This window comes from Peromyscus californicus, unplaced genomic scaffold (genome assembly GCF_007827085.1).
Source record: "Peromyscus californicus insignis strain IS unplaced genomic scaffold, ASM782708v3 Scaffold_5__1_contigs__length_169319896, whole genome shotgun sequence".
Lineage (NCBI taxonomy): Eukaryota > Metazoa > Chordata > Mammalia > Rodentia > Cricetidae > Peromyscus > Peromyscus californicus.
In genome coordinates this window covers 98,017,174-98,039,841 of record NW_026294573.1, presented here as the reverse complement: position 1 = coordinate 98,039,841, position 22,668 = coordinate 98,017,174, and the positions used below count along the sequence as shown (strand labels likewise).

General features: G+C 39.1%; 2 protein-coding genes across 3 annotated transcripts; one reads left to right on the top strand and one right to left on the bottom strand.

Annotated features, from left to right (window-relative positions):
* Positions 1-99: 99 nt before the first annotated feature.
* Positions 100-9,987, bottom strand: Mrpl50 (mitochondrial ribosomal protein L50). The gene is made up of 2 exons (XM_052715625.1): positions 9,852-9,987; positions 100-1,526 (listed from the first exon to the last, which is right to left on the bottom strand). The coding sequence occupies exons 1-2, from the start codon at positions 9,941-9,943 to the stop codon at positions 1,136-1,138; spliced, it is 483 nt and encodes a 160-aa protein (XP_052571585.1). The 5' UTR covers positions 9,944-9,987; the 3' UTR covers positions 100-1,135.
* A 238-nt stretch (positions 9,988-10,225) lies between these two features.
* Znf189 (zinc finger protein 189) lies at positions 10,226-22,362 on the top strand. 2 transcript variants are annotated; one of them, XM_052715622.1, is made up of 3 exons: positions 10,226-10,480; positions 11,207-11,291; positions 19,704-22,362. In XM_052715622.1, exons 1-3 carry the CDS (start codon positions 10,448-10,450, stop codon positions 21,410-21,412), a joined length of 1,827 nt encoding a protein of 608 aa, XP_052571582.1. In that variant the 5' UTR covers positions 10,226-10,447; the 3' UTR covers positions 21,413-22,362. The 2 variants fall into 2 exon arrangements, with proteins under 2 accessions (XP_052571582.1, XP_052571581.1); XM_052715621.1 differs by having other exon boundaries at positions 10,334-10,480; positions 11,210-11,291.
* The last annotated feature ends 306 nt before the right edge of the window (positions 22,363-22,668 follow it).

Below are 22,668 nucleotides of genomic sequence, written 5' to 3'. Positions count from 1 at the left end.
TTAAAACTTAATAACTGCGAGATAGTCTTATTTTTCAGTTCTACCACTCATTTTAAGAAAATAATAAAGTGATACATAGAAGCGAGTTTCAAGAAGACATCAGATTTTAACAAATCTGCTTTAATCCAAGATGAACCCAGAATACAGTATACTTTCTTCATCTTTACTCATGGACTGAGACAGTGTTTGAAACATCCCATGTGAACCAGACGATCACAGTTCTTTTAAATATCTAATACATTTCCTCGTTTGTATAGGTATACATGATAATCCCATACCTATGAGCTTTAATAAGATTAAAACATTTTATTGCAACTACTACTTTATCCCTATGAAAGGCAAAGAGAGCATCTGAACTTGTAATGTCCTTCTATCTTAAATCCAAGTTAATTAACATCTATGTGTGATGGCTAATCTTGGTTGTCAACTTGACTGATCTAGAATCAACTAAAAGACAAGCATCTGGCCACTCCCCTGAGGGATTTTCTCAAACAAATTATCTCATCCAAGAGGGAGGTATACCCTAAATGTGGCCAGAACCCACGCAGAAGGAAGGTTTGGCTTTCTGCCTGCTTGCCTTCACTCTACTGGAAAGTACACCGTCCTGTTCCCGCCATTGCTGCATTTCTTCACTCATATCAGAACCAGCTTCTTCAGGCTGCGCACATGGTTTCCAAAGAATCCTGCAGGCCCTCAGCACCAGGCTGGTACTGTTCAGACAGTCAGCCTCATGGACTGAGCAACCCTAGGTTCTCGGCCTCTCTGGTATGAAACAGCCGTTGATGGACTATCTAGACCCTAACCCAAGCTAATCTGATAAATCCCTTTTGAATCTGCATTCATGCTATCACTTCTGCTCTTCTCAAGAACCCTGACTATACACAGCAGAATAAGAACATTTTCATAAATTATCAAAACTTGATATTATTGGGGGGAAACAGCTTTAGCAAATGTGAAAATGTTTTCTTTGCTGATTCTCCATGAGAAAAAAGATGTGTTCTTCCACAGGGGAAAAAAAAAGGAAAGAAAAGGGAGGTTTAGAGAAGAGTTCTGATGGATACCATATCACAAGGTTTGTCAGCCACTGTAGTGAGGAGAACAACAATGATCTCAATGCAGTCAACTGCTGAAATGCTCAGTAACCCCAACTGATTTTCAAATTGGGAGGCAAATTACTGGCAACGAGTTCATCAAATTTAGATCTATCTTGAACTCTGGGAACATTATAGAAATCAAGAACGTCTTTGACCTTGCACATTTGGTGAAGCCTGGAGTTAGGTACTGCATGGCCCAGGTCATCAGCTAAATGTGCCAAGAGTCTGAACTTCACACGACCATCATCCAAGGAGATATCTTGCCAATTACTAGGAAGAGATGAACCAAGAACTTCTTTAATACAAGATTCCAAGCGACTCTGGAGATCGTCAGGTGGTGTGTATGCTCGGCTTCGTAAGGGTGGACACACCAGAACAGGCTCTTTTTTCACTTCTTCTACTGCCTCAGTCACCACCGGCTCTTTCTCCTTTCTGGAATGATCAAAAGCAAACACGTGAATCTTTGGCTGATTATCTTAATGATGCTAATAAACATCTGATTGAATCTTGCCTTGCAATCAAAATCCAGTATTTTGTACACTTAAGACTTTCTGAGCACAGTGGAGAGCAGAAAAGAGTAAGATGATCATCTACCCTTCAGGTGTGTATAGTTGAATCAATTGTTAGAAAAGAAAACAAAAGCTTAGTATGTATTTTACAAACTTGTATGAATTCTAAAAATAAGTAAAGAACAAAGATAAGGTAAACTGTTCTATCTAGTGCTAGTCTGTCTTCGTTGTTTCTATTGCTGTGATAAAACACCAGGACAACAGGCAACTTGTTTATTTCATCTTACAGTTCCATATCACACCCCATCACTGAGGGGTGTCAGTGCAGGAACTCGAGGCAGGAACTGATGCAGAGGCCATGGAGGGCTGCTGCTTATTGCACTGCTCTGATGACTCACCCAGAACCACTTGTCAAGAGGTGGCACCACCCACAGTGAGATGGACCCTCCCACAATTTTCAGTCAGGAAAATGCACAGACTTGCCCACAGGCCAATCTGGTAAAGACATTTTTTTAATTGAGATTCCCTCTTTCAAATAACTCTAACTTTTCTCAATCTGACATAAAACTAGCCAGCATATCCTCCAAGATCTAACTCTAATATAACTAACTAAATTTACCTCCCACCAATTTCTTACATACATTATAGGCCTGCTCAAACTAAACTATATTCTGTTTTCCAAACACAATACCACTTTCCTGACACTTGTTAGTTCAGGTTATATTTCCTTACATGAATCATTTTGATCTTTACTCATGGAAATTATACTACTTACCCTATAAGGCCTAAGACAAAATGCGTGCCTCTTAAGAACTTTAACCTGACTCCTCTAATCAAATGTTAGTTCCTCTGATCTTCATAGCAATCTACACTGCCCAGTGTATCCCATCCTACACAAGTTTTAATTTTGATTATATTCTACTTCACAAGATCAGAACTTCTCAGTTCCAAACAGCTTATATTTTTTACTGGACAGTCCCCTGCTGTGTGTGAGGGGCCATTCTGTTCACTGTAAGGTATTTACTAGTGTCCTGGCATCACTTTACTTAATGACAGTAGCACTCCTGTCCTGAGTCATAACCATGGACACTACCAACACTGTCTCTTGAGAACCACCATACCAGACTGTAAGATCTTTAATATAATGGCCTGTTTTGGGGTTCTTTGAAAATGAACTCAACAACTGCTTAGAAGAGAATCTGGCTGACATACCATTTAAATGCTTTGGTTTGTGAACCACCTAAGTAATCCTGTTTCTCGTGGAATTGGCATCTGACTGGAATTGACCATCTTTACAGAAACAGAAGACCAGAAATGAAATGTCTGGCCAAGAATATACTTTAGAATGTAACTTTGCTTGTCTACTTAAGACTTTGTTCCATCAACTCATCCTTCATCCTTCATAAATTTTTGATTACCATCTCAGTGTCATGTCTTGCGATGGCTTGAATATATTATCCTCAAAAGCTCTTGTCTTGGACACTCAATATTTGTAATTAGGCCTTTTTAGAGGTAATTAGAGGAGATAAGATAAGAAGATTGGGAATGCCATAAAAGCATTAGTGGCTATAAAGAAAAGGAAGAAAAAAACCAAGCTAGTATGCCTTCTCTGTCTCACTATATATTATTCTCCACTATGTTAAGAGGCAGCAAGAAGGTCTTCTACAGATGTAGAGCAGATAATATTGCCAAGCTATTGATAAGTCATCCATTTTTTGACATTTTACTATGTCAATAGAAAAGGGACTAAGACTCTACTGAAGTCTTAGAGTAAACAATATACTGCAATAGTTTCCATTTTTGAAGAAAACTAGCCACTGTTTTTAAAAAAATTCTCAAGAGAGTTATGTTCATATAATTTCCACTCACTTACCTTCCATATTCCTCAAGTCCCTTCCATTACATTTCATCACTTTCAGAATAAATGTAATTCAAGTAAAAGACTCAACATCCCAAAAGATAGAGTGACTAAAACAAAACCAAAAAAACCAAACAAAAAACCTCTGAGGGCTGGAGAGATGGCTCCCTTGTCAGAGACTGGGCTCATAACCAAAACGTCAAAAATAAAAACCAAACTCTAACTCTATGTTGTCTGTAAGAAACTTCTTATTCTTATTCTTTTTTTTTTTTTTTTTTTAAGATTTAAGGGCTACATCAATTAAAATTGATGGGAATATTTCATGGGCATAGCTATACTTACATCAAACCAAATAAGCTGTTAAGTCAAACTTTCTCTCAAAGGTAATAATACCTTTCTCTCAAAGGTAGTAATAAAATGATCAAATCAATTGGATGAAATAAACATGTACCCAATACCAGAGCACCTAAATATACAAAGCAAATATGAACAAGCCTGAAATGATAAACTACCGAAATAACACAACTCAACACACACTCTCAATAAACAGTGGACAGGCTAACCACACAGAACACCAATAAATACTGAATTTTAATAATATTGTATACCAAATTGACATACACAGAGCTTTCTGTCGTAGAATATTACTTTACACTGTAAGAAGATGTGTCACTGTGATTGGTTTAATAAAGAGCTAAATGGCCATTAGCTAGGCAGGAAGAGGTTAGTGGAACTTCTGGGGACAGAGCTCTGGGGAGAAGAAAGGAGGAGACGCTCACCAGGCACAAGGAAGCAAGATGGGCAGTACAAAGTAAAGGTAACTGAGCCACGTAAAAGAACATAAATTTAAAAATATAGGCTAATTTAAGTTGTAAGAACTAGTTAGGAATAAGCCTAAGCTAAGGCCAAGCTTTCATAATTAATAAGTCTCTGTGTCGTTTTTTTGTGAGATGGTGGTCCAAAGGAAAATCAGCATACAGCTTTCAATTTAACATCCCGACCATTACATGAAACACTTTGATCTTTACTTGCTTCTCAAGCATGTACTGAATATTTTCTAGGCTAGATTATATTATATCACAAAAGAAGCCTCATGAATTTAAAAGATCAAAATCATACAAAATAGCCTTACTGACCACAAAGGAAAAAAAGGAGTCACCAGTAATTCAAGAGAAAAACAATAACAACAAATCTCTGGAAACTAAGCAACAGACTGTCCGGTCAAAGAGGAAATCAAAAGGGAACTTCCAGATTATCTTGAGATAAGGGACTGGAGAGACAGCTCAAAAGGCAAAGTGTTTGACAAGTGTGGTGGTTTGAACAGGAATGGCCCCCATAGGCTCATAGATTTGAATACATGGTCACCAGGGAATGGCACTATTAGGAGGTGTGGCCTTATGGGAAGAACTATGTCACTGGGGTTTCGAATGCTCAAGCCAGGCCCAGTGTTTCCCATTCTTCCTGCTGCCTACAGAGATATAGAACTCTCAGCTACCTCTCTAGCACCATGTCAGCCTGCATTGCTACTGTGCTTCCTGCCATGACAATAAGGGACTAAACCTCTGAAATGTAAGCCAGCCCCAATTAAATATTTTCCTTTATAAGAGTTGCCATGGTCATGGTCTCCATGACCATGAACGGAAGCCCTAAGACACTAGGTAATAAGACACCAGCAACAGAAACTAAAGTTTCTTAGTTATGGTTTCTATTGCTGTGAAGAGGCACCATGACCACGGCAAGTCTTACAAGGGAAAGCATTTAATTAAGGTGGCTTACTTACAGTTTCAGAGGTTCAGTGTATTATCACCATGGTGGGGAGTATGGTAGCATGCAGGCAGACATGGTGCTGGCTACATCCTGATCAGAAGGCAACAGGAAATGGCTGTGACTCTGGGAGTAGCTTGAACTCAAGTACAAGAACTCAAAGCATGCCCCCACAGTAACACACTTCCTCCAACAAGACCACATCTCCTAATAGTGTCACTCCCTTTGGGGGCCATTTCCTTTCAAATCACTACACCTAGACACCAAGTAAACAAAGAGGACCAGAGTACAATACTCATCATCCTGGAGAAAAAACTACCAGAAGGTGTGCAAGCCTGTAATGAGAACACAGGGAAGTCAGAGACAGGAGGTCTTGAGATGGCTGGCTAATCAGTCTAGTCAAGTCGCTGGGCTCCAGGTTCAATGAGAGACCATGTCTCAAACTATAAGGTGGAGAGTGACTGAAGTAGACACCCAACGTTGACCTGTTCTTCACATGTATGCATGCATGCACACACAAAAGCACACACACAATATCTTGAGATAAGTGAAAATGTATAGCATAACTGTGTGAGCTACTTTTATGTCAACTTGACACAAGCTAGAGTGCTGTGGGATGGTCTGTATATCAAATGTGTTGCTGAATGGTCAATAAATAAATCACTGATTGGTCAGTGGCCAGGCAGGAAGTACAGGTGGGACAAGGAGGAGAAAAAACTGGGAAGTGGAAGGCTGAGTCAGGGAGACACTGCCAGCCGCCATGATGACAAGCCGCATGTGAAGATGCCGGTAAGCCACGAGCCATGTAGCAAGGTATAGATTAATGGAAATGGATTAATTTAAGCTGTAAGAACAGTTAGCAAGAAGCCTGCCACGGCCATACAGTTTGTAACCAATATAAGTCTCTGTGTTTATTTGGTTGGGTCTGAGCGGTTGTGGGACTGGCGGGTGAGAGAGATTTGTCCTGACTGTGGGCCAGGCAGGAAAACTCTAGCTACACTCGAGTCACTTGGGAAAAGAGAATTTCACTTCAGAAAATTGATGTGTTTTGAGAGCCCAGGTCACCATGGGTGGTACTACACTTAATCTGGTGGTCCTGGGTGCTATAAGAAAGCAGGTTGGGCAAGCTGTGCAAGAGTGAGCCAGAAAGCAGCACTGCTCTATAGTCTCCACATCAGTCTCCTGCCTCTAGTTCTTGGCCTGACTTCCCTGGATGATGGACTGACCTCAAGCTGTAAGATTGAAATAAATCCCTTCTTCCTCATGTTGCATTTGGTCATGGCATTTCATCACAGCAGTAGAAAACTCTACCAAAGACAGTAACAAACATTAAAAAGAAAACCTATACTGAGGAGAATTTATAGTAATAAATGGCCACATCACTAAAGATTTTTAGCAATCTGACATTGAACCATATGAAACTTAAAAAAAAGAAAGAAAAATGTAACCCCAAAGTTAGCAAGACAAAGGAAATAATAAGATCAGAGCAGATACAAATTTCATAAAAAGAAGCCAATAAAACTAAGGGCTGATACAGAAAACATGTAATTAAAATCAGAAATATAAGGAGATACTTGAGATGTTTCAGAACCTAAAAGATACTTGAGATATTTACAGAACCTAAAAGAAACAGTTAAGATCCTAGGAACTAAGCCAGGAAAGAATAGAAAGCCTAAGCCAGTCAATAGCAAATAAAAGAGACTGAAGAAAAACAAAACAGCAAAAAACATCCCAACAGAGACTGGAATAAGTATCTTCATGTGATAATTGTGCCATACATTCAAAAAAGAACTAACATCTGCCCTTCTGAAACTCTCCCTAAAGTGGGAAGAAGAAACACTTCCAAAATCATTTTATGAAACCAGGATACTAAAGCCAGACAAAGATACTACAAGGCATTATCTCTGATGAACATAATGCAATAATCTTCAATAAAATAGAAGCAAACCAAATTCAAAAAGACAACCATACTATGACTAAGTAAACACTTCCTTGGACTGCAAAGTTTGTTCAATATACACTGCATTAACAGAATGAAAGTAAACATCACATCATCATCTCAATGGAAGCAGAAAAGGTGTCTGATATAAATAAAGCCTAACACTCATTCAAGATCAAAGCTCTAAACAAAATAGGTATAGTATCTACCACAACCAGATAAACATACATATGTGCATGTATGCTTATCTCATACTGATAGATACCCTTTGAGGCCAGAAGAGGGCATCAGATCTTACAGGAAAGCTTACAGCTAAACTCATAATGAATGGGGGAAAACTATTAACAAAACAGTTTTCTTTCCATGCTCAGGTACAAGCAAGGATGCTCAGTCTCAGAACTTCTTTTTCAGGGGGAGGGGGGGCGGCGCTTCCTATGTAAAGTACACTGGCCTTGAATTCATCATTTTCCTGCCTCAACCTCTGCAAACCACTATAACCTCATACTAGAAGGCATACTCAAGAGCTTTGAGAAAAGAAAGAAATAAAAGGCATCCAAATTAGAAAGAAGTAAATTTGTCTCTGCAGATGACTTAAGTCTATTAGAAAAACTCAGACTATGTAACACACACAAGAAATTGCTAGAACTAATAAACTAACCCAATAAAGTTGCAGTATACAGAATTAACATTTTTTTTTAAAAAGTTAGTACTTTGGGGGCTGAAGAGATGGCTCAGTAGTTAAGAGAACTTGTTACTCTTCCAGAGTTCAGATTCCAGCATCCAGATCAGGTTGCTAGCTCACAGCCACCTGTAACTCCAGCCCCTGGAGATCTGATGCCCTCTTCTGGCCTCAAAGGGTATCTATCAGTATGAGATATGCATACATGCACATATGTACATAAATAAAATAAATCCTCAATAAAATCAGTAATTTCTTTAGGGAAATAATAAATTAGCCCAAAAGAAAATCAAGAAGTCAAATCCAGTTTACAGTTAACAGGAAAAAAAAAAAAAAAGAAAATATTTAGGAAAAAATAACCAAGTAGGCTAAAGATCATCTATCTGTACACTGAAAACTGTAAAACACTGAAAACTGTAAAACACTAATAAAAGAAACAGAAAACACACATAAATGAAAAGACATCCATGCTCATGGATTGAAGAATCAATTATTACGTTATTTTATCAATACTGTTAATATGTCTGTACTACTTAACATACTTAACCCAATGCCTATCAAAATAATTTAATGTCATTTTCCAGAGACATACTGAGCAATCTTAAATCACGAATAGCTGCAGCAATCTTGTGCATGAGCAATGTTGAAGAAATCATACTTTAAGATTTAAAATTCTGGGGCTGGAGAGATGGCTCAGAGGTTAAGAGCACCAACTGCTCTTCCAGAGGTCCTGAGTTCAATTCCCAGCACCCACGTGGTAGCTCACAACCATCTCTAATGAGATCTGGCACCCTCTTCTGTGTACATAATAAATAAATCTTTAAAAAAAAAAAGATTTAAAATTCTATCCCAGAGTTATGGTGATAAACAATAAAAAAAAGGTAGAGATCTTAGTGTTTTCATTAAAATAAAAAAGGATGTAAAGAGATGGAATTAGCTAGACTGCAGAAATCTCTTCTCTATGTGTATATACATCAATGCATCTATTTACACCTTAAAGAATAGGTAACCAAAAAAATGAACATAATTTAACATCAAAGGCTCCCCTCTTAAAGATCTTTTCTTATTAACCACTGTATCTTAATATCTACCATATAGTAGACATTAAAATATTTGTTGAGTAAATAAAAGAACGAACTTGGAACATTTGACAGTAACCAAAGAGAGAGATTTAGTTAAGACATGAGATGATGACTCAAAATTTTAACCTACGACATTCGTTGTTCCCTGCGGGGTCCCAGCGGTTAAGTTTCCATGCCCTAAACATTTTCTAGGTCATACAGATGGATCCCACATGATGCAGTGGGAAAACTCTAGGTAAGCAGTTAAGACACAGGGATTCTATATCCACCATGCACGTGCTTTTCTCTTCAGTGGGCCTCAGTTCCCCCTAGAGTCGCAATATTGAGGCGTGGAAAAGAGACTACTACTGGAGCATTGTACACATTTGAGAGAAATAGAAGACGTTTAGAAACTATTTGTTGTATGCATCAATGAAATACACGCGCCAGAGAGAGAGAGAGAGAGAGAGAGAGAGAGAGAGAGAGAGAGAGAGAGAGAGAGAGAGAGAGAGAGAGAGAGAGACCGAGCGAGCATGAGGGTGAGGGAGAGAGAGACACAACGTTGAGCGGGAGGCTTCATTTCTCATTTTGCTTGAAAACAGACAACCCCCGGAAAGGAGGTTGGCTTACTGAGCACCTACGTTCATATTTTAGCTTAATCAGTAAGAATGAGTCGTCTGCTTGCAGACACCACACTGCGTGCCTTTGACATGTGGTTAAAGCTGTTTACTAAGAAACGTGAGACGCGAGGCAAAGGGCACCGTGTTGCCATTAGGAGGCTCCGCCAGTCGCGGAAACGTAGGCCGAAGCTTTTAACTCGGATCCCTACTCCACGCTAACTCCTGCAGGCTAAGGACCAGGGTCCCATCTTAACCCTCTGAACTCTGCACCCTAAGTTCCTGGTTACTTTCGTGGGACGGAACCCAATGAGAAACCCTCAGCTTTACCTGGATCGAGACCAAAAGTCTCTACGAGTAGCCAAGGGGACCTTCCACAGCCAGCCTCTTCTAGCAATCCCGCACACACACAGCGCCGCCATCTCCGACCAGCGTTCCGGAGAGCCGGGACATGCCCGACTCAGCCAATCACACGCGAGCTTACTGCAGCGGTCCTTGTTGTTGCCTAATCCTGTGCACACTGGGAAATGTAGTCTATTGCCATTTGCGGAAGATGGCTGTGGCGCGCCCCCGGGGCATGTTGGGAGTTGTAGTTGGAGAGGTTCGGTGAAGGTTCCGGGTAACGCCTTCTGGTTCAGGGGTGGTCGGCTGTAGCACTGCTTGACTGTGAGGTGGAGAATTGGCAACAAGGAGACTGCAGCGAGGCCCGAAAGACTGCACAGCTGGGCAGGAGACGGGGCTTGGGGTTGGAGGACAGTCAAGCAGATTGTCTGATATGGCCCTGGGAACGTGACCACTCTGAGACGGAGGCAGGACCTCCCCAGACCCATCCAGTGAGCCTCGTCTTGGCGGGGCCTAATTTCCAGCAGCCGGCTAGGCCTCACCGGAGCCTCATTGCTGTGTGGCTACTATTCCTGAACGAGGACATGGCGTCCCCGAGCCCACTGCTGGAGCCAAAGGTGAGTTGCCCCTTCGAGAGATCTCCGTTATTTCGCCACTCCCGAGACGGCCAGGCCGTGCCATCACCTCCCCAGTCCCCATCTGCTGGCTGCCAGTTCTAAGGGAGGACCCCAGCCAACAGCCGGAGTACTCCTTGCTCCGGGTGCAGTTAGTTCATTACAAACTGTCCATGGGCTCTTTTTTTTTCAAGAACAACTTGATAAATCGGCTGGAGAAAATTAAGACTGCTCCAAGTTAGTTCTCGTTTGTGAGTTCCCCAAGTGAGGCACTATTTTTGATATCCTCTGTCTTCTGCAGCGGACCTGATGGCTGAACTTAAGGTGGGTGCTTAGGGACCTAATGGAATTGAGTTGAATTGGGTCACAAGCTGGTGTGGGTAGACCATTGGAGTGGGACGGTGAGGTGAGAGAAGCTTGGAGAGGTCTTGAGGCTGTTAACTACAGTTAAAATAGTGGTGGCATTACTGTGCAATAACCAAACCAGAAAGGGCTTTCAGTTTAGAAGGCACAGATTCGGATCAGTTCCTTTCCAGTCTAGGTGTTTGCCTGTAAAAGTCAGTTCCAAGAATTGAACACCTTTTGATATTCTTAACTTTGTTCCTCCTAGTGAATATGACCATGGTGAGTGATAGAATTATCCCTGAGAAAACTGGAACTGACTACAGAAATCATACTATTTCAGCCGTTGCTGACATTTGAGGATATGGCTATGTTTTTTTTACCCAGGAGGAGTGGGATTATCTGGATCCAGCTCGGAGAAGTTTGTATAAAGATGTCATGATGGACAGTTATGGAAACCTGGTCTCTCTGGGTAAGACTGTGCTGTTTCTCTAACATATCTAATAAGTTGCTAACACTCATATTCAGAACACTTCAACCAGTATTATTAATGCTAATACCGTTTTGTTCCAAAATTCTGATTCACATCTCTCGGCCATTAATTATGTCCACGATTCTCTTATCCCTACCTTCCTTATAACCAAAGTGCAAGGTTTTTCAGCTTCCCAATCTCCTTCCCATATTACTCTGTGCTTTTCTTCCTGGTGCATCTTCCCACTGCTTTCCTCCCACCCCTTTTCACTGCCTTCTGGAGTGAAGTTTCTTTACACAGTGTTCCTTACCCCTCCTGGCCTACACAGAAACCTGGCACGTTCCCAGGGACACCACTTCTCTGGCAGACCTTCAAGTGGGGGCTGCTCATTCTCCCCAGTCGTCCTTCCTCTTGCGTTGTCTCAAGGCTGGAAGGCAAAAGCTGATTATTCTTCCAGCCTTCAGTGCTGCTTCCAAAGCATTTGTTTTCTACCTTCCAATAAAATGTCCTGGGTCAGAAGTCTTGCTCTACCCAGTCTGTCCCTTTTTACCATCGTCTGTCAACTCTTTTTTTTTTAGTGGTGGGGGCGGGGGGCTAGGGGAGGTTTTTAGTCTTCACTGCTTAACCCAGTCAGCAAGTGAGCCCCAGTGGATCTTGGTCCTGTAGACTCCAGGAACCTGCTTTTCACGCTTATTAACTACTCACCTCATTGATCATGGCCCTGTTTGTTATAACAAGCAAATGTGAGAACACACTGTCCTGTTCTCTGACCATTTATTTCAGTAACAGTTGGTTGTTGACTCTAACTAAACAAAGAGGTGAAACAGGCCTGCTTCTTGCCCTGGTGGAGCTTAACTGTGGCTTACCTTTCCATTTCTCCTTCACCTGTCTACCTAAACCTGTTCATTCTTAATGTATTTCCTGCCTCTTGTTGTGTCCATGTCTTCCCGATGGTTTCAATCCTTTCCTGACTTGTGAAGATGTCTTCTAATCACAGCATGTTGTCTGGCCACTTTGATATTATGCTGTACTTATTCTGCAAATTTCAAATCTTGTATTTATTATAAGATCTGTCCCTTTTGCCCCCTTCTACCTAATACCCAAGCACCACAGAAAAATTCTCTAATTAGAGGATCAGTGTCCTGTAAGTATCTAGTGAGGAGGGGATGTTTGTTTGTTTATAGAAAGGATCTCTCTGTGTAGCCCTGGTTGACCTATGTCAAGGCTGGCCTGGAGGTCACAGAGGTCCACTCAGCTCTGCTTCCTAACTGATTAGGAATTCCTAAGGGATTAAAGGCATGCACCACCATACCTACCATAGTGTCTATGTGTCTCCTAATTTACACTGGGTTTATATCTCAGCAACTTTTTTTGTATGTGATATGCTTCTTTTCCTATTAGTTTTAGTAGCAGTTTCAAAATTTTAAATTTTCTCATCACTCTGTGGGCTTCATCTTCTGTTTCACAGACTATTAAAATAGCGTTCACTAGCATGAATTCTTAACTCCTCTGCCCCTCACCCACCCACCCTTAAACCAGCTTCTGTCTTTTCACTAGAAACTGAGCTATAGTCTTAGTTCTTTGTCCCTTGCTACTTAAAGAAATTGGGCCTTTGACCTTGTTTATGCTAAGCAGCCTTTCTATCAGTGAGGTACATCTCCAGCTCATTACCCTTTGTAACCTCCTTACCCTTTGTAACCTCTCTTCTTATGATGGGTTTACATCATGGCCTTTCCAGCTTAGGGAAAAAGAAACAACTGAACCAGTCAGTGTCTTCCTCTTGCTATTTCCTGTGATTAGACTGCTCTTTTCCCACCATTTTTTATAAGTTCATGTATATTTAGTACAACTTTACCTTCTGCTTTCTCTGTGATTTTTATCTTGGCTCCTCAGTCTCCGTAAGTTGTTCCATGGGGATTTATTAACAACTTCATTGTCAGATACAGTACACCCCTTTGGACCTTATTCTAACCCTTTTTTTTTAATGCTTATGACTTTTTTATTGTTTTGTTTTGAGACATGTTTTTGCTTCATAGCCCAGGCTGGCTTCAAATTCACAATCTTCCTGCTTCAACCACCCAAATTGCTGGGATTTCAGGCATGCCCCACTACACATTGTTTGCTTAAAATTCTTTATTGCTTCTCTGTATTTGCTTGTGTTCCTTGTTATCTATCCCCTTTGCTTGGAGGCCCTTACCTTTACTCAGGTCATTAGCTGCCACCATGAGATGGTAAGTCCCAGCTAAGAAAGGTAATGTGGCACCTAACTACCTCCTATATGGGATTCCTAGTTCTTGCCAGTTTTGTGACTATGGGGGAAATCATTTTTATCTTTCTTCAGAAAATGGAAATAATAATGACATGTACTTCTTACACTGTTGTTTTGATTACCAGGTTATATATCAGTAAAGTACTTAAAATGATGACTAACAGGTAATAAAAATAATGAAAGTATTGATTGATGTTCCCCCTCCCCCCATATGATTGATATTTTCCTTATCACCTCTGTTGAGCTCCAGACTGACAGTTTTCTTCTTTTGGGAACAATGTAAGTTATGTCTGAGAAGTCTCAGATAGTCCATTGAGATCTCAGGAATCTTCTCTGCCCAGTTAAATAACCCCTCTTTACTATCTTGTCTTTACTTCCATTTCTGCCAATCTGCAAATCATTCTCTATGTTCGTTCTCATTACACATGGATCAGCATTGAGGACAGAACCTTCTTTTTCATTGGATGTTTTCAGCACTTACCATAAAGCCAGGCCTGTATTATATGCTTCTTGAATAGTCATGTTTCTGAGTAAGTTACAAGTGAATTTAAAAACTGTTTCTCTTAGTTGGATTATTGTCTTATGCTAAACTAGGTCCTGGCCATCCAGGTGATTTTGGGCTAGTCTGTTTAAAACTTCTGATCGTTCTATTACGCTAGAACTCCACAAATTCAACCTCTAGATGACCCCCTTCCCCCATATGCCATGGTGTATCTGGCTCACTGCCAGCTTATCTACTTGGAGGATATCCAGAAGGGTACTGGTATAGCTAGATTGAAAATACTGTCTGGTCCTTTACTGAAAAACTATAACTACAGTTTTAAGGTTGATTTACTTTCATATTACTCTCATCAGATGTCTTCTCAGCTATCCTATATGCCATGGTGTATCTGGCTCACTGCCAGCTTATCTACTTGGAGGATATCCAGAAGGGTACATGTGACAGAAGCAGAGCAATGCCAGCCCTGCCTGTACCTCCTGTATGGGACACACAGTGGCAAAGGTGGAGCAGTGAGCCCTTTGGTGAGCTTGTGCTTTCAGGCTTTCTTCTTGAGTTTATCTTATATACAGCTTTTCACTGTTCCTTATTCCTCTTCCACAGTCTCCTCATGCTCTTCAACAGACCCCACTTCCATTGCCTTGATGAGAGCGCCCGTAACCAGAGACCGCTGTTATGTTACTGGTCCCATATAGTATTCTCCTCCATTTCATCTGACTGTTTTCCAAAACATAGCTCTTTCCTACTTTTGTATCATACTTTTTCATGTGGGTTTTTCTTTAAAATCTTAATAGCTACATTGATGATACAGCTAATAGCTAATCACTCAGTTTTTTGGCCTTTATTTCATTGACTCATATTGGATCTTGTCAGAACTGAGAGTTATTGAGACTACAAGACCTTGGACTCATTTTTTTTCTTTTGTCCATGTTCTTCTCAGTTAAAGTATTCATGCAGTTAACAATTATTAAACACTGTGCTAGGCCCTACAAATTCTAGTTCTTCACCATTCTCTCATTTGTTAACCAAGAAAAACTGGTTGTTCTATAATCTTTTAAATAGTAAAGTTACCAACTATGGCCAACAGGTCAAATCTGTCCCACAGCAAACCCATTCCTTGATGTAATGTCTATAATACTTTTGAGCTACAGTGGCAGAGACCATATAGCTAGATTGAAAATACTGTCTGGTCCTTTACTGAAAAACTATAACTACAGTTTTAAGGTTGATTTACTTTCATATTACTCTCATCAGATGTCTTCTCAGCTATCCTATTATTTAGCCCTATTTAGTTAAAGATATTATCCCTGCTAGTGTAATCCAGTAAGGGGATTTTTTTAATAGGGACATATATCTTATAGAATATATAGACATGATTATAGCTGATCAGAATCGTGCTGAAAAGAGAAGTTGACTCAGTCTCAGAAAGTAAAGAACTGTGCTCTTTTTAGTCAAATAGGCTACTGTAACAAAAGATTGTAACCTGGATGGTGTAAACACGGCTATTTATCTCTTATAGTTCTATAGACTAGGAAGTTCAAGCTCAAGGTACTAATAAACGGAGTTCTTGATGGAGATCCCCTTGACTGAAAATGGCTACCTTCTTACTTTGCCCTCATATGACATGGGTGTAGGAGGACAAAGAGGATATTTGTCTTTGTTCTTACAAGGACCATGAATTCTATCCTGAGGACCCCACTTCCTGATCTGATCTAAACCTGATTTCTTTTTTAAGAGAACCCTCTTCCAATCTTAACACATTGGGGCTTAGGACTGTAACGGAGAGTCCTTATAACTTTTTGCATTATCTTTTCCTTTGGTCAACTAGTATTTATTCCTCTGTCCACATGTTTCTGTTCTTTTAACAGCTGTGTTCACAGGTTATAGTCTAGTAACATTCATTTTAACTAGTTTTTTCAGTTTCTGGGTTTCTAGAGAGACCCTCTTTGAGTCAGCTTGCCTGCTGAAGATAATTTAATTATGGGCACAGGATGGGAAGATGTAGAGGCATGATATATAATCTCCAAGATCTAGTAGTTATTTCAAGGCTACTCTTTTTGGAAGCCTACACTTGTTTTTAATCTACCTATCTTGTTGACAGGTCTATTATATTTATGCCAATGTCATTTGATTCATTTAGTTTAGCAATGTATTTTAAGTCTAGCAAATTCTGTAATAATCTTCCAGAATATACTTAGTTAACCAGCTACCTACCTTCTTCCACCTGAAATTAGACTCATCGGGGTTTATTTATTATAATTAGTTGATATTATTTTGATTGGAATATTGTTTATGGATTAGTTTGGGAAGAATTATGATTTTTATAATAGAATGCCATTAGTCATTTGGTTACCTCTGTTTAACTCTTCTTTATCTTTCAGAAAAAAAATTGGATAATTTTTATAGATCTTGCACTTTATTCTTTTTCTAACTTGATTTTTTTTTTTTTGAGTGTTTGTTTGGGGGTGAGGGCTCTCACAATATGGCCCAGGCTGGTCTCAAACTCCAGGACTCAAGTGATATTCCTGTTTCGGCCTCTGAAGTATCTGGGTCTGTAGATATGTATCACTACAACCAATTTGATCTTTTTATTTTGTTTTTTATTTTGAGTTAGAGTATTGCTATGTAGCCCAGGGCAGCCTGATCTCATTAGTACAGGTTAGCCCCAAACTACAGTAGTTTTCCTGCCTCAATCCCTTTGAGTGTTGGGATTATAGGAGTATACTACCATACTGGGTTCTAATCTTGCACCTTTTTTAGTTATTTTTTTTCCTAAATTTTGTATTTTTTTGCTACTATTCTATAGAGCATATTTCACTCTCCTATAGTATTTACTAGCTATTTTTTTCGTGGTAATAAGACAAGGCACACACACCCAGAACTTTGTCTTATTTCCTTGAATAAACATCCAGAAAAAGTACAGAGTTAACAGTAATTTCTAAGGAAACATCTTATTGTGGTCATTAACAAAAATAGTTGGCAAACACACACACACACACACACACACACACACACACACACACACGACACCTAAATGCATCTGATGAACTTTAGAAAGACTTTTTAGGGTAACTGCTTTGGACCAAATTACAAAAACCCAAAGGTTTCTTTGGTAAACAATGTTGAAAAATGATTATTAAATGGGATATACAAAGGTATAATGTGAAAGACAGTGCAAGTGATTTACTTATGTAATGTATCATAGCTATAGGATAGAAAGGTTGAACTGAGGCATAGAGGCCATATCAAAGAAAGTCCTGTGCATTATAATATCATTATCAAAAAGATCTGTCATTTGATCTTAAAGTGATATGGTTGGTAAATCCTCAGGTAATGCCATGAATATAATTTCATCTCTAAACAAACATCTGTCTGGAATCCATAAGGCTAATGTATAAATGTAGTATGATGGCAGCCTCAAGGTCAATGGTTCTCAACCTGTGGGTTGCAACCCATTTGGGGGTCAAATGACTGTTTCACAGGGGTCCCATATCAGATATCCTGTATAGCAGATGTTTACATTACGATTCATAACAATAGCAAAATTCACTTGTGAAGTAGCAACAAAAATAATTTAATGACTGGGGACCACCACAACATGAAGAACTGTATTGAAGGGTCACAGCATTAGGAAGATTAAAAAACTACTGCTCAAATGGGTGCCTGATTGTGGGGGTTAAAATAAGAAGTAGATACTAGAAAGAAATCCATAGTTTTGGTGGTTAACAATAAGGGGGGGAAAAAAGGAGAAATCTAGGATTTAAGAATAATAGGTAGTGATGTTGATTAAAAATGGGGAGACAAGAGATGATGATGGTGGTCATATTATGAGGTATTTCAATGGAGGATATATTTATAGGATAATGTTAAAAGGATATAAACCTGAGTAACAACTACACAAAGTAGTTATCAAAGGTAGACAAAGTGATGAAGTAAATTCAGTAGAAAAAAACTGAAAGAAGTAGGGAGGCATATTTAAAAAAAAAAAAAAGTACCACCAAAAACAGTGTTAAGAAATGGGATGATCAACAATGTTAGATGCTGATGCTGCTGCTGCTGCTGCTGCTGAATAAAATAATAAAATAAAGACTTCACACCCCCGCTGTGTTGCTTGAAAGTCTGTAGTGATTTGATGAGCAATTGTTTCTATATTCTGGAAACAAATTATACTTGATTGTAGCTTACAGAAGAAATTGAATAGGAAGAAGCTGAGGAAGTAAGGAAACTGAGGGAGAGCTGCAATGTGAGATTTTGTTTCAGGTGGCTTCTGTCAAGAAAAGACTTGAGACTGAAAATGAAGTTGGTCATGTCATGGTAGGAAGATGCCAGTGGAAAGTGCAGACTGAAAGAAGAGGAAGGAATTGAACACCTTCTCAGAGGAGAGTGGGATCAGGAGAGGCAGTGAATTACTTTTGGACATGAATGACATATACATACCCTGTTGCAGATAATTGTTAGAGGTAGAGGCTGAAAGTTGGAGGAACTTTTCATTCTTGTTTGCTGTGTTAAAGGAAGCAATCCAGTGAAGTGAATTTGAGAGGAGATACTAGCCAAGGAAAGAAATCACGGTTTTAATAGTTGCTTGGGAGAATAAGAAATTTTTTAAATTTTAATTGGGGAAGAGTGGTATACAATAGCTTAGAAATGTTTGAAGTAGTTAAAAAACTATAAGACTACAAAATTATGAGAAAAGACAGTTAACTAAAAGGAACTTATTTAGGGTCAAATATAAAGGTAAGTTATCAAACTAGAGATGGGAAGTCAGTCTGGTACTGTTTTATTATATATCATTATATTCTTCTTTTCCCTTCAACTTATGCAGGGTTTTTGTTAGAAGGCTGAAAAAATGTGGTATGGTTTATTTTAGATGATATCATAATCTACCACAGACTACTTTTTTCTTTTTTTTCCCATTAACTATGAACATATTATTCTTACGAATAGATATCCCAATTCTTTATTATGGGTGCTGCTCTTTACTTAATATCTTGTTATCATTATTGGTATTTTCTCTCCAGTTTCACTTAACATCATTTTATTTGGTAGTGTTTTATGTCTTATCTTTTAATCCTGGCTCATCGCTTAATATCTAGCATGCTTTAGATAGTCAGCTACTAAATTCTGGTTAATAAATTAATTGTAGAATCCCCTGGTTCTTTGTCTTTCATCCTTCCTAGGATCCTCTTATGTGTCCTTTTCTCTCAACTATTTGTCTATTCATATCCCAATAATGTTTTCTCACCCTAAATTTCCTGAAATTACTATTTTCTTCCCTTGGTATCCTTTCTTTGATAATCACACTGCTATAAAGAACTTAACAGTAAATAAATCAGATAAGTAATGTTAAGTAATATTAAACCAAGAACAGTGACACACACCTGTAGTCCTACCTACTAAGAATGATGAAGTAGAACTCATGAACCCAGGAATTCAAGGCCAGTCTAGGCAACATATCTGGCCTCTTTAAAAAAAGTATTTAGTAAAATATATATTATGAATTAGTTTTAAAACTGAAGTAGTAAAAGAAAATACACATAGGCTATAGTAGGTTGGTTTAACTTGATGACTTTGTTTTTCTAATAATTTCTCTTTGCCATTAAAGAGCTTGGCTGATAATTATATTTTTTATTTACAAATATTTCAGATGTTTTAAACAGAAATAAAGATGAAGAGCCAACTGTGAAAGAAGAAATTGAGGAAGACATAGACCCACCAGGTGTAATAGTAACAAGAATCAAAAGTGAAATTGACCAAGATCCTATAGGTAGAGAAACCTTTGAACTAGTTGGTAGGTTAGATAAACAAAGAGGGATCTTCTTATGGGAAATACCACCTGAATCTTTGACCCAGGAACAGAAAATGTTCAGAGGGCACACTAATGTTCGCAAGAGACCAAACTCAGAAGAGAAGTGTCATAAATGTGAAGAATGTGGAAAGGGTTTTGTCCGCAAGGCCCATTTCATTCAGCATCAAAGGGTCCATACTGGTGAGAAACCATTTCAGTGCAATGAGTGTGGGAAAAGCTTTAGTCGAAGTTCATTTGTTATTGAGCATCAGAGAATTCATACTGGTGAACGGCCCTATGAGTGTAACTTCTGTGGGAAAACCTTTAGTGTGAGCTCTACTCTTATTAGACATCAGAGAATCCACACTGGAGAAAGGCCTTACCAGTGTAATCAGTGTAAACAGAGCTTCAGCCAGAGAAGGAGCCTTGTTAAACATCAAAGGATTCACACAGGTGAGAAACCCCATAAATGTAGTGACTGTGGAAAAGCCTTCAGTTGGAAATCACACCTTATTGAGCATCAGAGAACACACACTGGGGAGAAACCCTACCACTGTACCAAATGCAAGAAAAGTTTTAGTCGAAACTCATTGCTTGTTGAACACCAGAGAATTCATACTGGAGAAAGACCTCATAAATGTGGTGAATGTGGGAAAGCTTTTAGATTAAGTACATACCTTATACAACACCAAAAAATACACACTGGTGAGAAGCCTTTTCTTTGTATTGAATGTGGAAAAAGTTTTAGTCGAAGCTCATTCCTTATTGAACATCAGAGGATCCACACTGGTGAGCGTCCTTACCAGTGCAAAGAGTGCGGAAAAAGTTTCAGTCAGCTTTGCAACCTTACTCGTCATCAGAGAATTCACACAGGAGACAAACCCCACAAATGTGAGGAGTGTGGAAAAGCCTTCAGTCGAAGCTCGGGACTCATTCAGCATCAGAGAATACATATCAGGGAAAAGACTTCTCCATACAATGAAACTAAGGAAAGTTTTGATCCTAACTGCAGTCTTCTTATACAGCAGGAAGTCTACCCTAAGGAAAAATCCTACAAATGTGATGAGTGTGGGAAAACATTTAGTGTTAGTGCGCATCTGGTACAGCATCAAAGGATCCACACTGGTGAAAAGCCCTACCTGTGTACTGTCTGTGGGAAAAGCTTTAGTCGGAGCTCATTTCTTATTGAACATCAGAGGATCCACACTGGTGAGCGTCCTTATTTGTGCAGACAGTGTGGCAAAAGCTTTAGTCAACTTTGTAATCTTATTCGACATCAGGGCGTTCACACTGGTAATAAACCCCATAAATGTGAGGAATGTGGCAAAGCCTTTAGCAGGAACTCGGGCCTTATTCAACACCAGAGAATACACACAGGAGAGAAACCTTACAGGTGTGAAAAATGTGACAAAAGTTTTAGTCAACAACGCAGCCTTGTCAACCATCAGAAGATCCATACAGAGGTGAAAACCCAAGAAATTTATGAATGTGATGCTTGTGGTGAAGCCTTTAATTGTCAGATTTCTCTAATTCAGCATCAAAAATTGCATATTATGTGGATGCAGTAAAATGAGAGACATTTGTATGCCCAAATTTGAGACTAGCTACCGAAGTGCAGTTTTAGCATGGCCCCAATGTGGGTCAAATTTAGTGATAAAGCAATTTCTCCTTGGCCTTGTGCAAATAGTTTCTAAAGATCCTATGAATAGTGGACAGTGCCTGTGGGAAACTGACTTGCAATTACTCTTGGTTTTTGGAGCCATAGAGATTTGTTGGTCAGTCTAATCCCAACCTTTTAGTAGAATTGATTGGGCAAAACATAAGAGAAATGTTCTGAAAGACCAAATGAAATTAATGCAAGGGAACTAGGAGTTGGAGAGCTGGAAATAGTTCAAAAAGTCTTAGGTTGCCATCTCTTATAGTTGTCCTTCAGTTCCATGGTGTTTGGCTATCCATGTCAAACTCAGTGATTAAGCAAATGTAATTTGTGAAAGTCCAGATATGTTCAAAGTCACCATACACTGTTTATCACTGTCTAAGGAAAGTTGTTGAAAATGGTTTGTGAAAGGTGGGAGCTCCCCTGCTTCCCAGGTTGATAAAATGAGTGAATCAAGTTGTAAAGGTATTTGTAGGTAATTAAAACCAATAATGGTGTTACCAAGGAATCTTTAGGAGTCTCCCCCCTGACCCCCAAAATGGGCCTCAAAAGATAGAAAATTACTGGTTTATTTTGTGCTGTCCCATCTGTGAAACCTGTTTGTAATACTATATCAATATAAATTTATTCCTGCATAATCAGGAACATGTGAAAGTGTACATATTTTGATTACCAAGAACTGGAAATAAAAAAAGAGCTAAAGTATATGCTAGAAAGTTGAGATATTTTGGTATTTTTTAGGTTTTATGGTAGATTTGCATGCAAGTTTTAAATCTTCATTTCTTGTTTCTAGGTCCTTTAGTTACTACTTATATACCTATTAATTTATATATCTTAATCATTAAAACTTATTTGGGGTTTGCTTTGTGTTATTTGTTGCTTTAGGGTAATATCAGTCCTTATAGACTACTGTGTTTTGAAATCAGAATCAAAGGTTTGAAGGGAAGTACTACTTCTCTCCTTGTGACTCAGTAACATTTTTCTGGAGTACTTTAACATAAGATTAAATCTGGGTTCTTCAGGATCTGTGTTCAGAGTTCTAAGTCATCAAATCCTGACCCAAACCCTATAAATTTGAGCAAATGAGCAAATGGCCTTTTTCTTATATACCACTGTTTTTGGGTTTCTATTGCTGCCACAAAACACCATAACCAGAAAGCAAGTTGC

Excerpts from the sequence above, each read along its gene's own strand:
- Mrpl50 (XM_052715625.1), bottom strand. The coding sequence starts at position 9,943 with ATGGCGGCGCTGTGTGTGTGCGGGATTGCTAGAAGAGGCTGGCTGTGG. Across the intron at positions 1,527-9,851 it reads GACTTTTGGTCTCGATCCAG|AAAGGAGAAAGAGCCGGTGG; the intron begins GTAAAGCTGAGG and ends TGATCATTCCAG.
- Znf189 (XM_052715622.1), top strand. The coding sequence starts at position 10,448 with ATGGCGTCCCCGAGCCCACTGCTGGAGCCAAAG. Across the intron at positions 10,481-11,206 it reads GCCCACTGCTGGAGCCAAAG|GAGGAGTGGGATTATCTGGA; the intron begins GTGAGTTGCCCC and ends TTTTTTACCCAG. Across the intron at positions 11,292-19,703 it reads TGGAAACCTGGTCTCTCTGG|ATGTTTTAAACAGAAATAAA; the intron begins GTAAGACTGTGC and ends CAAATATTTCAG.